The 16,915-nt window shown below is 37.4% G+C and overlaps 1 protein-coding gene across 1 annotated transcript; it reads left to right on the top strand.

Annotated features, from left to right (window-relative positions):
- The first annotated feature begins 4,126 nt into the window (after window positions 1–4,126).
- On the top strand, window positions 4,127–14,113 carry EMC7 (ER membrane protein complex subunit 7). The gene is made up of 5 exons (XM_059819702.1): window positions 4,127–4,362; window positions 7,380–7,499; window positions 9,533–9,671; window positions 10,211–10,291; window positions 12,429–14,113. The coding sequence occupies exons 1-5, from the start codon at window positions 4,127–4,129 to the stop codon at window positions 12,579–12,581; spliced, it is 729 nt and encodes a 242-aa protein (XP_059675685.1). The 3' UTR covers window positions 12,582–14,113.
- The last annotated feature ends 2,802 nt before the right edge of the window (window positions 14,114–16,915 follow it).

Below are 16,915 nucleotides of genomic sequence, written 5' to 3'. Positions count from 1 at the left end.
CCAAGTCAGAAGTAGGACTGTTTCAGGGCATCTTACATTCAGGACAGCAGAAAGACTGTGACTGAATCCAGGCTGCAATCCTGACTTGTTCTGTCCATGTTCTTATGTTAAACTAAGTAAACGTTTCTAGTGTAGCACTGTAAATTGCCAGTAGATGGCATAATGATTCCACACTACAATAAATTTATTAAAAAAAAAAAAAAAATCAGTGCTGAAGGAAATATGCTGCACAATTTTTGTTAATTCTCTATTTGATCACAGTAAAGCTCGTTCTGAAGGAGAGAGCTGAGTAAATGAGTTAACTGGCTGGGGCCTTTCACATACCTTTATGCTGAATTCTTCCATCTACCTTCAGTTTGTGTATTCTCATAGATCTGCTTGCTTGAGTGGGCATTTTGATTTCTTCTCACCTCTAATTAGTTTGTCAAAAAAAAAAAAGGATGTAGGTATGAGTATTCTGATGCACATCTAATTCTTATTTATTCTTCGTATCAGCCAGGTCTGTGTCTTTGTTTTCACTGAACATTTGTGAACCAGCATTGCTCATCTGGTGCACTGGGTGTTACCTGTATACCTATATTGGGGGACTGACGCAAAGACTACAGTACGATTAGAGGCAGATGGCTGAAGCTGCTCCCTGCTTATCTGCTGAAAGTCAACAGCTCTGCATATCGCTGCATGAATCACACACAAAACAGACTGTGGGCTGCTGTTGCTTGTGGTCCAGGGTATGTCCACTGTATTAAACTAAACCAGTATCAACGACAGCATCATGTACACTTTTCAAAAGTAAAATATTTAAACACTAGCCAAAGTGCTGTCAGCTTTATAGAATGAGAAGTTTTCAGAGCAATTGCACTGATATGTTCAAAGGTGAATTAAAGTTTATGAAAATGCTTTACTAATGGTGACCTATACGCAAAAATGTATGTAGCAAGTTTTGCTAGCATTCAGACTGTGAAAAAGATTCAGCACAAAAGTAAGTTCTGCTACTTTTTTGTAAACTCCTTTTACCCTCAGTGGAGAAAAAACCTCTCTTGCTACTTAACAGTATCCACCAGTATCCCAGACTACATGATTCTCTGTAAACAGCTATCATGCTGATGGATTTTGATGTTGCATTCAGAGAGCTCAGAGGGATTTAATGGATCTCCTCTGTTTTTTTGGTTTGTACATGAAACCAAAAGTGACAAGAATCTGGAGATACGGATTTCAGTGTTACCAGTGTGATGGCATTACATAAGTCTAGACCTCCTCTTTGTTCAACCCATTAGGGACTGTCAGCTCTCATCCATCCGGCTGACAGTTCTGTAGCATTAGCAACAGCTGCTTGAAGTAAGTCACACAAAACTGAGAATTCACTTGTGAGCAGAGTAGAACTTTTCAGAAACTTGCCAGTTTCTATGTAGCTGTAGGAGTGAATCCATCAATGAAGAGACAGCTATAAAACATGGAGGTCATCCTTGATTGCACTTTCAGGAGGTTGATGGAATTGTTCAGTTTTTTCAATTGAACTGAAACTGTTGCTTGGCAGTTTTATCTGTCTTTTCTGATTGGGGATTCACTAGACATCAAGTTGCAGACACAACTTTGCTAATAGTGAAATTCCTTCCAGAAAAAAACAGGTAGCATCTCCCAGATGATGTACTAAGAAAATGAGTTATATTTGATTATATTTTGATAAATTCATACCTGGACATTTTTATTTCTTTGTTTCCATTTGTACTACTTTTGTTTGGGTTTCGTTCTTTTTACCTAGAAGGCAAACACCCAGAGCATGACATCAAAACTCACAAATAGCATTGTGCAATCCACTCAAATTAGATGCTGTTGCAGCTGGCCTTAACCGAAAAGGCAGTAACAACCAAATTAATTATTTCCTCAGTTGTGTACACTTAAAAATATGGTAACCAATTTCTCTGTTTGTATGAAATAGAGCTATTCATAAGTAAAGAAGTTACACAGTGAGAGGAGAAGGGACTGTTTACCTAACATTAAAATAGTTGCATGCCAATACAGGTATTAGAAACTTCACGTATATAAAGATATGCTTCTGCAATGAAAGCTGCACCCACAGTCAGGGTTTCTACCTGAGGATGGGATTCTAGCCAAGAGGCTGTTTTAAGTAACTTGTCAGTTTGTTAGCAGGATGAAACAGAGAGAGAAGCTTATTGGATTAGAGTACGAAAGAACAAATGAGGTTTTCATTTCTTTGGGTTCACAAGGCTTTAAACTAAGTAACTGTATTACCTAGGTTATAAAAATAAATTCTTTGGTTGAGGAAATCCCTAAAACTGGAGGGCATGACCATTCTATGTGGTCTGACAGCATCCTAATATAGTTCCTTGAGGATATTTAAAAGATAAGAGCATTTTTACACTAACTGCATATGAAAACTAGTAACATAAGGTGTCACTATAAAGATGTCTTTGTGCAGTGTTATACTGGAAACTGTTGTGTCTCTGGCTTTAACATAAATCCTACTATTTAGTGATTCTATTGGTAAGTACCTGCTTCATTAACAAAAATTGAAAAAAGTGATGCTCAAAGTTATTCATTTCAGAGAAGCTACTTTCTAACACTCTTCAGTTCTAGCATTTTTAGGTTTCCACCTCCAAAACCACTGGAGTTTCTTGCTTTTGTGAGTTTATGTGACAGAAGAACCTCGATCATATGTCTTCCTGGTTGTCTCCAAAGTAGAGACATCTCAAAAATACCACCAGAGAAATAATTCACATTATCCCTCTCACATGGGGTGACATATGCTTTCAAAATCATGCCTAGTATAATATGTTTTTCCTGAGTATCAGCTGATGACCAGGTTCATAATCTCTAACATAATCATACTTAATAATTAAATGTTTTCAATGTGTTCAGTAATTAACTCTGACATAAGTAAGAGAGGTAAAAAGAAAGCAAGTGTAGCCACGGGACAATGAATATGTATGACATAACAGGACATGCTGCGTAAAGGGAAAATAGGGGTAGGGAAGGTATTCCAGTCCTCTTGGTTTCTCCTAGAACTCTGTGCCTGCCCTCTAAATAACAGCTTTTCATACTATCCTACTGTCAACAAGTTCCAATTCATCAGAAACAAACGGCAACACTATAACTCATTGGTTAAAAGAAGACACTTTAGGCCTTGATTTAATGACAATTTTTTTGTAACTTTTTCCTAGAAAAAACGATTTAATTTGAAACTAAAATGTCTTAATTCTAAAGGGATCCATCTGTTACCAAGGAAGATACATCTACTTCTTACACATTTATGTTCTTCAGGGTCGCATTTGTGTCCTTCCACATTTTAAGTAGCAAATTAGCTCATCCTTTGTTTTCACTCAGGAACTGAAAAACAAAGGAGCCCTCCCTGCCCTTCCAACACCCACTCCATTTCTCATCTTGGAATAACCCAATTGTTGAAAAATTGTGTACGGGGACAGATTAGCCAGGTTGCAAGTTACCCGTGCCAGAGAGTCAGAGCGAGCTCTGCGAAACATTCTTAGCAACTGTGCTGCTTTTAGAGCCCAAGAGCACCAGCTGCAAGGTCTGAGAGATCTGTATTGCCCCTAGTGATGGGCAGGTGCCCCGCGGCCTTCCTGGTGCTCTGCCCGAGGTGAGGGGCTTCCCGCAGCCTGCGCTCTTTCATGCAGATGCGGGCAGCCGGGAGGCCAGGCTGGCTCGGGCCCCGCACTCCCGCTGTGCGTGGCCGAGCCGAACCGCCCCTCACGGCTCCGAGGGAAGCTCCGGCCGCTGCTCCGCCGCCGCGGCCGGCACGGCGGCTCGCCTCCTCCACCCGGGCAGCCACCGCCCCCTGGCGCTCGGTCCCTGCGGCGCCTCACCCGAGGGAACCGGCCGGAGCACTTCCGCCCCGCTACACGTCACGGCCGAACAGCTCCCTCACTGCTATTCGCCAGTGCTCTGCACGTCATCTGACGGCGCGCACTCGCTTACCTGCGCATGCGCACGGCACCGGACACCCTTCCGCCTGCCTGGTGCGCACGCGCAGCAAGTCTGTGGCCTTGCTATCTGCGCGGGCTGCGCTCTGGGCCGTGATGCGTCGCGATGCCTCGCGCTTAGCGCATGCGCGAAGGCGGCTACCCTGTGCCGCGAGGGAGGCGGAGGCGCGATGGCGGCGCGGCGCGGGGCTGTGTGCTTGGTGCTGCTCTGGCTCTTTGCGTCGCCGCTGCCTGATGGCGCCTGTGGCTCGGAGGCAGTTGGGACAGCAGAGTCGCCGGGCGGCGCGGGCCCTGGGGAGCGGTTTAAGATCGAGGGCCGGGCCGTGGTGCCCGGGGTGAAGCCGCAGGACTGGATCGCGGGGGCCCGGGTGCTGGTGGACGGGGAGGAGCACGTCGGCTTCCTGAAGTGAGCGGCGGGCGGGGCGGGGGCTTGGTCCCGGCGGGGAAGTAAGCGTCCCTCGCCGGGCTTGGGCCGGTGTCGCCCTGTGCCGCGGGTGCCGCTCGGAGATACCCTCCACCTCCGCGCCTCTGACACGCTTAGCGTCCCTTCTGCAGTCGCGGCCGTAAGATGGCGGCCAACTGGCAGAGCGGAGCAGCTCCCTACAAGTTAGCGGCCGTGGCCCAGTTAGCAACGCACAGCTGTGGAGATGAGCATCTTGCGTCCGACTTTGGCTTTACTGGTACACTGGCACCTTACCTAAGGCATTAGAAACGGCCAGGCCTGTAGTGGGAGCCTGTAGTGCTGTAGCTATCGCTTTCTGCTTCCTGCAGACGTAACCAAATTTATGACTAAGGCTGCTGGCTTTCTGGCGAAAAAAACTGGAACTGAGTTTTAATTAAACCAGACACGTTTGTATTAAATTCTGGAGTACAGTGTTTGTTCTAGCTTTTGTGGGTGCAAATTCTGTTACGTCTTTTTTAAGACCTTGTCCTTAGCTAAGAATTTACTCAATCTAGAGAAATGTTTCTTTGTGGCAGAAAGTTACAGTTGTAGTTATCTATTACAGTACATGTGAAAAATTGTTTCACTGTACCAGTAAAAGCCATTTCAAGGTATATGGCTTTATTCTTTCTTACAAGATCATGCAAATGCATTTGGAAGCTGTAAAGAATCACGTTAACTTACTCAGTCTCAGGTGGTAGTGGGTATATTCAGATAAGCAAAGGTTCTAGAGATACTAAGACATAGAAAATGTCCTCAGAATTAAGAATTGAACTAATTTCATAGTTTCAAGAGTAGAAGTTAATTTTTATAGAGTATAATACATTGTTTTTAAAATTATGTATTAAAATGAGAAAGTTTATATGGAATTAAGATACACCATCTCATAAATACCAATCATTTTTAATTATTCCCTCTGCAGTAAAAGTTGAACTGAACTTTGGGAACTGTCGATAGGTTAACACAACAGATTTTACTCTGCAAAACTTGCAGAATCTTGTCAGTGTAGCACCTGATAAGCCAGTACAACCAAGTGGTGGGAGCCTGACATCATATTTAGGAGCTGATTTAAAAAATACCATGGAGTTGGTAAGTTTCCAAATGCTTGCTTGGAACTGGAGTTGTCTGAAATACGAGGAAATAGTCTTAGCTAAGAGCATACCATATTTATGGCAGTGTAACCTAGATATCAAGCTCTATTGATTACGTTAATTTGATACATTTATTTATAGATGTATCAAATTATATCAATATAACTTAAAGCCAAACAATATTACATAAGTTATTTAGTTTGATAAACATATTTGTAGATGTTGCACTGCCATAAACATATGGTACATTTTAGCAAAAATGCTTTCATGTTGGTTGGGATTTTTTTTTGTCACTTTTAATGAGCACAGTTCTGGATGGCAGTATACTTCTAGTAAGAACTGTGTTGGAGGAAAGAACAGTTTTCTTAAATAACAGTCGTATTTCAGGCTCAGTAGAAAGATCCTTCACTTTCAGTGACAGATTTAAGTGTATTTGGTATATCAGAAAATATATTTGTCGTCATCTCAGGGAGGTTTTTATTATATGTTACATGGATGTCATTCCAGTTATCAAAAAGAGGAAAATAATTATTTGACATAGGAAAGTTGCTTTTTGAGTATTTCAGGAGTCATTCTCTAGTACAAGCAGTTTTGTAAATCTGAATAGTTTCCCCACTGTAATAAAAATGAAAAGTTTTTTCTTCTAAAAAGGGATTACTGGATACTAGTCTATGAAGCGAGAATTTGCTTTGTCATATAAATAAATCTTTAGGAAAAAAACTATGATTTAATTTTATCAAAATAATACTGTAAAGAAGGAAAAATTAAAAGGAAATTCCTACGGAAACATCCTTATAGCAGTTGCAATATAAGATAGTGTAAGCATTCTTAGGGGTTCAAATAATCATATAAAGTATTAGTGAAACCCACCTACACAGTACTGTTTACATGCTTCTGTCTTCATGGTGGGAAGGTCCTTAAGTGTTGTGTGTCTTTGAGAGAGAGAACATGTGTGTGAAGAACATAAGGACAAAATTCTTTTTGAGGGTTCATTTATTTGTTTTCCTGATGCAAGTTTCTAATGTATCAGGTTTTATTACTTTTTTTTTCCCCTTGGAACAACTTTTTTTGTCATAACTTTGAGTCTTACTTTTAGGAGAGAGATCCTTTATATTAATTTTAAAAGGGTAGAGAAGACTAAGTTTTTCTCCCTGGAAGCTTCTGGAAGCATGTAGGAGGAAAACTACAAGCTTCTGTACTTTAATAGCAACTGGTGCTGAAGCTTTCAAGAATCCTTTTACTAATATTTTCACTGAATATTGAAGTTTCATCTTTTAAAATAAGAGCTGTCTGTCTAAAAATCCCTTCTGTGTATATGTTCAGAGCTCTTAGTTTCCTTATTGTTGTGATAGAGGTTTCCAGCGTGGGCTAGTCCTAAAGGGAGCAATTAAAAGTAAAAACCTCTAGTTTGCAATAAAGGCACAAACTGCAATTTTTGTGCCTTGCAAGTCATCTCTAATATCTACCCACACTAAGTAGGATGTCAATTTTGGGGGTTTTTTTGCTTCCAGCAGAAGTACGAAGCAAAGTAAACTTCATTGTATGTATTGCGGAAGGAGGAAGGAAGGTGTAAGTTGATGCTGCCATCATTTGAATACATGAAATCTAACTGTTTCAAATCTTACTTAGGCTGTTAAATTATTCCTCCAGCAAGACAATAGCTTGAGGACATGAAAAAATCTTTAACGTAACTGGTAATTTCTGCTACTGTTATGGCACACACTGATGATCTTAAGGGGCTTGATAATGTGAATGCTGAGTGCTGAGCGATTCACATTTTCTTTTGGTCATTGTTGTTATATTAAGATTTGTAATACAAAATTATACTATTACAGTTTCTTCTTTAAAAAAAATAAAGCACCCTTTCTTGTGTACTTCCTGTTTTTTCAGGACAGATGGAAGTTTTGTGGTTCATGATGTACCTTCAGGATCTTATGTAGTGGAAGTTATATCCCCTGCTCATAAATTTGAGCCTGTGCGAGTTGACATAACTTCAAAAGGTAAAATGAGGTGAGCCTTTCCTGATTTGCTTCTGTATTGATCTATTAAATATGCCTGAAAGCACAGTATAAGAAGTAATGTAAACAGTACTGTAGATCTGATATTCCATTTCAGACCATATGTTTCAGCTTCTTTTAACATCACTTCTAGGAGCACATTTCTTAAAATCCAAAGTCTGATTTCTTTCTTCCTTGTGCATTTACAGCTCTAAATAAGAGGAAATGGATTAAGAGAGTCCTTCTATTTGTTTACTTTTGTTATTTTCTTATTCAGCTCTCCTGAAATAAAATCTAGACATAAATCAGTTAACTGCTTTATCTTTTGCCAATACCCTTTTTTATCTTCCCTTTTTCCTTTCTTCTTTTGTAAATGTTCTGTCAAGACTTGGCACAATGAAATTCTAATTCATTCTAATTCTAAATTATTTTTGTTACACCTCCATAAGAGATATGTCTTACAGTTACTGGCAAATGCTAGTAGTTGCCAGCCTGCAATATTTCTGTAGCATCGTTAGCTTTTTTAATGTTATAGCCAGATACATTATCCCTAACTACTATAACTGTACATATGTAATTGCACACTATTAAGTAGGTAATACAGAAAAATGGCTATCCTATCCAATAAGTTGATTTTTGTTTGAATGAACATGTTTGTAGTTCATTTTTCTTTGTACAGGCACACATGTAGTATCTTAACTTCAAGTTTGTCTTTTACAGTATCTTATAAAAGATGCCATTACATTTTAGGAGTACTAATATCAATATAAAAGCTACGGCAGTATTTTTAGGGGAGGTTAAAAATGGAAATCTCAAACTGAAAACAGTGCAAACAGTCTGTTCATAATAATAATAGCACAATTTGCTTGTGCTTAGATTTTCCAAACTTTATGAAGTTTTTATTTTTATACTTTGTTAGGCAGTATCTCATTGGCAACAATTAATACGTAATAAATAATGAAGGAGCTCGGTGAAATAGACGCAATTGTTTGTATAACCTCTCACAGCACTGTTTTGGTATCTGAGGACTAGAGGTAACAAATTTGGTATTAAGTAAATTGCTAGGATATGTCTGCAGAGCACACTACCGGCTTGACATCTCTACCAGTCAAACAGGTAGAAACTATAATGAGGAATACAGTTGGGAGATGCATGAAAAAATGTGATACACGGGGAAAATGTCAACTGGCCTTTTCTAAGGGAAGTTCTGCCTAAAAAAAATATTGGAATTCTTAGAGGAAACAGCATGTGGATAACTGATATGTTTGATAAGATATACTTGAAAATCTCAAAAGCTTTGAAGAAAATACGTAGTCATAAGGTAGGAGGGAAAGATGTTCTATGGATTAATATTTGGTGAAAAATTCAGAAGGAATAAATGATTTCTCTTGTAATGGGCAGAAGTTGTCCCTGGAGTTGCACAAGATGGGTAAATATTCATAAAACATGAAAAATGGGTGAAGAGTGACGAAGTTAGATGATAGTACCAAGTAACTATCTAAATACTAGGCCCAAGTGAAGAATACTAGTGAAGAACTATGGAAAGACCTTATAAAGTAATAAAGACTGAGATTCTGTATTGATAATTGCAAAGTAATGCACTTAGGGAAAAGATAGTACTAACTTTAAATAATTGTTGCCCCGAGCAAAGTGTGTTTAAGATACGCTACACTGTTCAAAGTTGTACCTTTTCTTTAAACATTGTAGTTTTTCTTGCTCCTTACCAAGGTGAGAAAAAAATGTTTTGCAGAAGTCACATTTGAACAAATAGTTCTGATGTTTCTGATCTGTGGGTCTGTTTTGCATATCAGGTTTTTCAGTCTGCTTAATAGCTAACCTGGAAAAAGGTAAAGTATCATTTGATTCCATAAAGTATGCTGCTGAGAGAAACTGACTTCTGAAAAGTGAAGCCTAGCTGACACTGCCTAGCAGATAGTTTTGTTTGTAGTCTATTATTAAAACTTTGTTTGGAGTATTATTAAATAATCTTTACTTTTTGTTAAAGATTGTATTCATATTTTTAATTATTTACATTTTGCTCATTAGAGCAAGATATGTGAATTACATCAAAACCTCTGAAGTTGTCAGGCTGCCATACCCCCTTCAGATGAAATCTTCTGGACCTCCTTCATACTTTATAAAGAGAGAATCTTGGGGATGGACAGATTTCCTCATGAACCCTATGGTACGTACAAGCAACACACAAAGGTTAGAAGTATGTTAAGGATCCAAATATAGCTATTCTTCAGAATACCAAGAATAAAATTGAGGAAAAAATGTGCACACTTTGCTCTTCTGAGAAGATTGTTTTATTTCTTTGGTTTTACTTGTTTACAAATAGAAAGTTTTTCTATGACCTCTCCTCCCCTCTATACCCACTCTGTTAATGTATGTCTTCTGAAATAGCCCATAGTCTGGTTTCTTTGACAACATGATGTCATTCTAGAAGTATGGAGATAAACGTGTTGCAAGATTGCAATTATAACAGTTGAAAAGAGATAATGAGCATTTACTTTAATGGTCCAACTTTGAAATCTGTTATTTAAAACATAATGCTTCCTTACCAGGTTTCTTTCGTGACAAGTGGATTACTGTTACTGGGCTACTGACTCAGAATGCAGTAGTTCTAGAATTCGGCTGTTTAGCTAAAAGCTTTATGTCAGTATGTCTAAAAATGTCTGGAGCAACAAATAAGCTGAAGAAATACTTGCTGTTTCTGTGTAGGTGATGATGATGGTTCTTCCATTACTGATATTTGTGCTTTTGCCTAAAGTTGTCAACACCAGTGATCCAGATATGAGACGGGTAAGTATGTTCAATTGATGCATAGAGAAGAAAGATAATGAGATTTGAAGGTACAGAAAAGTAATAAAAACAAAACTGGACTTTTAAAGAAGTCTTAATGGGCATCACTTTTTCAGTTAATACAGTGTTGCTGTTCTAACAACGAATTCTAACATTTCCAACTCATTAATTTGCTGTTAAACAGCACAGCACAGAATTAAATTGTTTGGCACAGCTTTGAAAGTATTACAGTATGAATGATATTCTCCAGAGTTTCTTCAGAGCAGTAAATATAATTTATCAAAGGCTATTTTTTCTATAAATTTGCAGTGTATTTCTGTACTACGTTGAAATCTAGCACTTCATTTTTAGACATCATTTAGTAAGTGTCAAGTGTGTTGAGAAGAGTATGATGTGGGGTTTTCTTATCCATCAACCTAAATAAACCACATAGTTTACAAGACTGTTAAATCCAGATGTCACAGTAGTGAATATGATATGAAGTCTTAATGTAGTCATTAAATTATCTGATTTATTGTCCTTTCATCATGCAAAATGCCGAATAGCAGAAGGCTAGGACAAAACGGAGATTCAAGGTGTTTGCTAAATCTTTTCTTACTTTTAGTATTCCTTGTCTGTCTTGGGTGGCTGCTTTTTGAGGGTTTGGTTAATTTAAACTCCTTTTCCTCTAAATGACCACTGTCTTCAGTAGTACTTTATAGGTGTCTGAGTCTTTCTTTATTTTACTATTTTTTTAAAGTAATACTGGTGGAAAAGCATATCAGAGCTATGTAATGCTCTTTTGGATTTAATTTTTGTTAGAAACAGGATACAAAGATATGCTAGATATCTGTGGCATGTTCTTCAAACCAAGCTGAACTTTGGAAGTTGAATTTTTTTAAAAAAATCACTTATTCCTTTTTTCCCTGATCTGACACTGCTTACAGACAGGCTGTTCTGATGGTAAACCATCAGGATTTCTGATGATTTAGTTCTTATTAGCTGACTGATATGACTTGTTAAGGAGAAATTGTAAGTTGAAGGAATCTTGCTTGTAATTTAAATTATCTTTAAAGAATAGGAGAAAGTAGTTTTTAAGAACTAAATTGTAATGGCATTCTCGAGATGACCATGTATTAAATTTCTTAAGTGTATATCCAACTTCAGTTTGCTTGTGGAGGGTATGGAGCTTGTATTACATTTTTCAAGTTAGCTTGTTTTTTCTTTATGGAATCAGCACAGTACTAGTTTATATATAAAGTTCATAATCTAGTAACTATGCTTCTTGTAGAGGCATTCAGTGCAGATGTAGTGTAGATGCAGTAGTAACAGGCTACTATACAGCTTTTGCTTCGTTTGTACCTTGAAAACAGTTAAAGCTGTATCATTCTGAATGGTAACTAGAAGAGCAAGGTGACAATCCCATGTTAAATTGGCAATTACTATAAGCATTATCACATTGTGGATGTGCAGTTCAGCTGTTGAATGCATTAAAAGTACTTGAGGGTTGGTTTGTTTGTTTTAAACTGTACTAATTCGTCTCACAGAGCCACTGTGCTAAACTCTAAAGTTACATTAAGCTTAGGTGGATATATGGTCTCATATTAAAATCCTTCCTTTCATGAAACAGAAAGTTTAGCTGCTGTACACTAATAGTTTGATGTTACAAAGTAGGGCGCTAAATATATCTAATCCCTTCAAATAGCTTCATAAATTTGTTAGATTTAGCATAAATAATACTAATTTGAAAACATAAGTGCATGAAATCTGTCAGAACACAGATCTGAAAATCTAAACAAAAGCTTAAATTTTAAAATGGAGGAAAGTAATGCTGAAAATAAGTAATGGCATTTTTTTCTTTTAGAAAATTATTTAATATTTTTTTACCAGGTGGTTGCCCTGTAAGACTGCTTAAGACATGGTTACCTTTTTCCAGACACCAGTGCTTTTAGTTTTGGGGGTTTATGTTTCTGTGTGTAGCTGGGCATTTGGCTGTGGTTGCATAAAAATATGTAGCAATATGTACCCTGGAGGACCAGAAACAGTAAATCAGTATTTGGGAAAATTTGACATCTTCCTGGTACGATCTTTCAACTGATGCCTTAGAAACAGCCAGAATTATTACAAGCTATTAAGGTTATCTAATCTTTGCATGCAGGAAATGGAGCAGTCAATGAACATGCTGAATTCCAACCATGAGCTACCCGATGTCTCTGAATTCATGACAAGACTTTTCTCTTCAAAATCTTCCAGCAAGTCTGGTAGTAGCAGCAGTAAAGCAGGGAAAAGTAGTTCTGGAAAAAGGAGGTAGTTAAGTCTTCCTCCTAAGCCTGAGTTTGCACAACTGTTTGTTATGTGGTATCATGTTTATTTGTCTTGAAAGATCAAAAAGCCACTACTGTAAACTTTAATCAGGCACAAAATATGGTATGCTACAACTGTGGTGTGTAGCTTTTTTTAGTCTATATAAGCTGTTTTGTACTTGACAGTAAGCAAAAGAGGACATGGCTTCAATACTGTATCTGTATAAAGTTATTGATGATACTGAATTAACTATATTGTTCTGTAGAGAATTATTATAAATTATATGATGTGTTAAACAGTAATGAATGTCTTATGATTAAGACAATGTATAAAAAAATTCAAACATGATAAAAGCAGAATTCAGTCTTAAGATGGCTTTAATGTTTTATACTTGCTGTTGAGTTCTGAAATGAACTAATCCTCCATTCAAAATTGAGTTGTGGGTTTACTGAGTAAGTAATTTGCTGTATCAGCTTGTCATATGTGTTACATATAAAATCATTTTATTTTACATTGTTTGCTGCCTGTACACTTTAGTTCAAGGACTTTCACTTTTTATTGCCCAGTTTTATTCTGATCTACTTTCTGCTAAAAACTCTTTTGAGGGGCAAAAAAAGCAAAGCATCATGCATCAGAAAGTCTTTTAAGCTCTGTCAAGTTAATCATGAATCCAAGGTATCTATATAACATGATGAATGTTTATCTTGGATCTTTCCTTTCTAAATCATATGTATCACTTCTGCAGCACTTTTGGTTGTTCCTGTTTTCTGTGTGCTGTGCATTCATCTTATCAGTCGTATGATTTGAGTCCAAATACAGAACAAAATTTTTAAAATTAAAGAAAAAACCTAAAAGTATAGAAAAGATAATTCCCACTCATCTTATGTTCTGAAGTATGTGGCTATCTCTAGGTATCCTAAGTCACTGGCAAAGCTTTGTTCTTTGAGCATGCCTGTGTGTCTGTACTGCAGTATCTTTTCAAGCTATCCAGTAACTTCAAAGAAAAGTTGAAAAAATTGTTTTCTACTAGATGAACATTTGCAAATTAAAATGACAGCAATACCTGCCAAACCCCATTAGCAACTGTCCATAAATCTTTTTTTTTTTTAGCATAAATGCTGTTCTTTCCCATTTTCAAAATTGCTAACTTCTTAGGTAACAGTATCCATGCAGTATGGATAATGTATATCTGATTCCAAAAATGGTATTTAACATTCACCTAAAGTACACCTGAAGCAAAATTACTTCTAATGCATTTATTTGCTCTGCCAAACACTTAGGAGGGCTATAAATTGTCTTAGAATACATGTTTAGAAATAATGCTGTGAAACATAAAAACTGCAAAAGAAAAAGTACTCATTCATAGGATTAAGTCAACTTTTAAGATCTTGGAGAAGAAATAAACCAATGTTTTTTGCACAGTGAAAGATTTCAGTCTTTGCAAAGTAAGCTGCACATTTTTGGTCTTGTTTTTGTTTTGCTTGAATGGTCTTTCTGTTTTGTATATTAAGTAAAATATATCTGATAGAGACAAGAGGATATTTGGATATTCTTGGTGAAAGATTTTACTGAAATAAGTGTCATGTTGTCTTTGTGTGTTAAAAAAAAAACAAAAGAAAAACAAACAAAACCCCCCAACAACCAACCCCCCTCCTTTTTCAGCAACATCTTAAAAATCCACAGGAACAACAGGGAGCAGTTCTTTGAAGATGGGGCAATTAGCTTTGTTACTATGCTGCCCTGGAAAGTACAAGCCACGACTTATTTTTGTTTAACAGTAATGGGAATGACAATTAAATTGCATTAACTTGTTTTAATCACAGTTTGTTCAGTAATTAACCATACTGATGCATTTTTCCTTGTTACAAAGGTAAGAACAGCAATAGTTCTGCCTTCTTTCATTGTGTCTGTTCACGGTCTTGATCCGTCTTCAAGGGAGAATGGAGAATTCAGGCCCTGAAAAGATAAAAGTGTTAAGAGTTCAGAGTAAAAAAAAATGACAGGCATTTTAAGGATCCTAATAAAACTTTGGAAGGAGCATATGGAACATTCAACACTTCTCTTTTTCTTAGAACTGATATATCAAGGTCCAAGCAATTTCTTTGTGCATCAGGATCAGATGCAGTGTACCGTGCCCCTGCCTCCCTCAGCAGAAAACTAGCCCACCCCAAGAAATCTGTTACCTGAACAATCCATGCCTAAAAATCTTGTTACCTAATGTTATTCCCTCAGTCATGTATGTTATTCCTCTCCTTTTCAGACACCTTTGTGATAAAGTGATTTGTAGAAGAGTAGTGGTCTGCTGCTGAACTAATGCTAGTTAAAATGGTACAATTTTTTTTTTTTTTAATTTAAAGCTGGAATCTGTGTGTGTCAAGTAAGAAAAGAGGTTCTAGCCAGAGTGCCTTGGTCACTTAAAGTTGTAACGTGGTCTTGAGCTATCATAAATGCCACTAGGCAAAGCTTCTTTGATAGTTTCCTATTGCAGTTACTGTCTTTCTGCAGAAAGTAAATGTATGTTATAGTTCAATTTCAATTTCTTGTCCTTATTTACAGATTTTTAGTAGTCTTTCTTCTGTGTTAGGTCTGACATCTCCATTTTCCCAAAAAAACATAGCTGCCTTTTAGTGAGGCTACTTGAGATAACATAAGGCAGACAGTAAATTGAAGCAGGTGATACCTCAGAACAGAGATCAAAGATGTACAGAATCTGCTTGGACTATAGACAAGCTGATTTCCTCATGGCCAAAATTGCTCCTTCAGCTTGGACTGGCTAATCCTGCTGCCTTCTGCCTACTAGTTCTGGTACTTCTCAGGCTTTGCCATTCTTTGACTTAACAAGAGAAATTTTTCCATCTTTCTGCTGGATTTCTGTTATGTTTTAGAGCTCACAGAAAGATTAAAGAAATACCAGAGCCAGCAGAAAGTAAGCACGAGAGGCATGTCGTCAAGCAGGAACTCCTCTGTTTCTGGCAGTGAACATGAGTAATAAAATCAGCTCACTGCATCTTAAGGATTTCTAGCCTAAGAGCTCATTTAGCCATGTTCTGAATGGGCAACTCTGAGTTTATGGCAGGCTGTGTAGAAGGGAGAGGAGACATGCTGAAGTCTGTTTCAACTATTAGTCATTTAAGATGGCCTGGAAGGTGTTTATAACACTGAAATAATTTTATCTATTACTTCATCAAAGATGCTTCCATTCTTCACGTGTAAGGAAGAAATATAATGTATAGATACCTCACCTCACTGTTTTAAACAAAGAAAATATTTGTTGGTGCTCTTTATCTTCTTGATGAAGTGGGTATGATAGTGGCTCTGTAAATGGGGTGTGTACTGCTTCAAAGAGATAGGCTGGCTTGTGGTTAAAATTTGTATTTTATGATTTCTGTTTCAATTTCTTGTGCATGAACTATGAGAAGCTTTTCTCAGAAAAGTAATTGTAAGGATAAATTTAGTAATGAATATTGGGTACTCAAATAGTACGGCTATGAGCTTAACTGAAGAAAATCCAGTAAGTAATCTTCTTAAAGAGCACCTTTATTTTATATGTAGTTCTTTATACATACTTATTAAAGCAACCCTTTTAAATAACCACATGTCAAGATTTCTAAAGCAATCTAGGCAATTTAAGTACATGTTCTTTTCCAGTTTAGTGCAAAGTGTATTAAATCACTAAGGTCCATTTAAAGAGCTCCACTTGGGTGTTAATGGACCTTTAATTGCATAAAGGCTGTGTGTGATCAGTAGCTCAAAGAGGGCAAAGTTTGTTTTACAGTTTGATAAAATGACCCTATTTTTACATCGTAACAGTGATAGCAGTAGTGTCACATTTTACAAGGATTTCACTTTCGTTATTAAGACATCATGTCTGACCTTAATCCTGCTGCTATTGATAGTAGATAGTGAATTTGTATTCCCATGGTTTTTCATTCTGATGTGTCAGAATGAAATACGGGTATATATGGCTATATATTACAGTTATTTAATGAACTGAAGGAGAATAGAAGTGTTTACATCTACTGTTGATGGGCTAAGGAGTACAGAAAGAAGTTAAAATTTTGAGCTGCAAATCAGTGGAAAAGCAGATTTACTGAAGAAAGTATGTTGAAAGGTTAAAAAAAAACATATGCACTTTCTCGGGCAGGAAAAGCACAAGATGCACCTGTGGTGCACAGGGCATTGGGAAGATCCTGTTTAATAGACTTAATTGTGACCTGTGTCTCCAAAGGCTAGTTACCGAACAGGTACCTGACATTGCGGGAAGCTTGCCTGGAACAACTGTGCATGCTGTACTCTCCAAAAGAGACACTGTGTAGACACTGTGTCTCAGGAGTTGTTTCT

The sequence above is a fragment of the Gavia stellata genome, chromosome 7, assembly GCF_030936135.1.
Source record: "Gavia stellata isolate bGavSte3 chromosome 7, bGavSte3.hap2, whole genome shotgun sequence".
NCBI lineage: Eukaryota > Metazoa > Chordata > Aves > Gaviiformes > Gaviidae > Gavia > Gavia stellata.
The sequence above is the reverse complement of the archived record's forward strand: the minus strand, read 5'-3'. Positions and strand labels throughout refer to the sequence as shown.

What these genes read in the sequence shown, in the direction of transcription:
- EMC7 (XM_059819702.1), top strand. Translation starts at nt 4,127, where the DNA reads ATGGCGGCGCGGCGCGGGGCTGTGTGCTTGGTGCTGCTCTGGCTCTTT. An exon ending in ACTTCAAAAGGTAAAATGAG is followed by an intron (nt 7,500 to 9,532) that starts GTGAGCCTTTCC and finishes TTTGCTCATTAG; the next exon opens with AGCAAGATATGTGAATTACA. An exon ending in ATTTCCTCATGAACCCTATG is followed by an intron (nt 9,672 to 10,210) that starts GTACGTACAAGC and finishes GTTTCTGTGTAG; the next exon opens with GTGATGATGATGGTTCTTCC.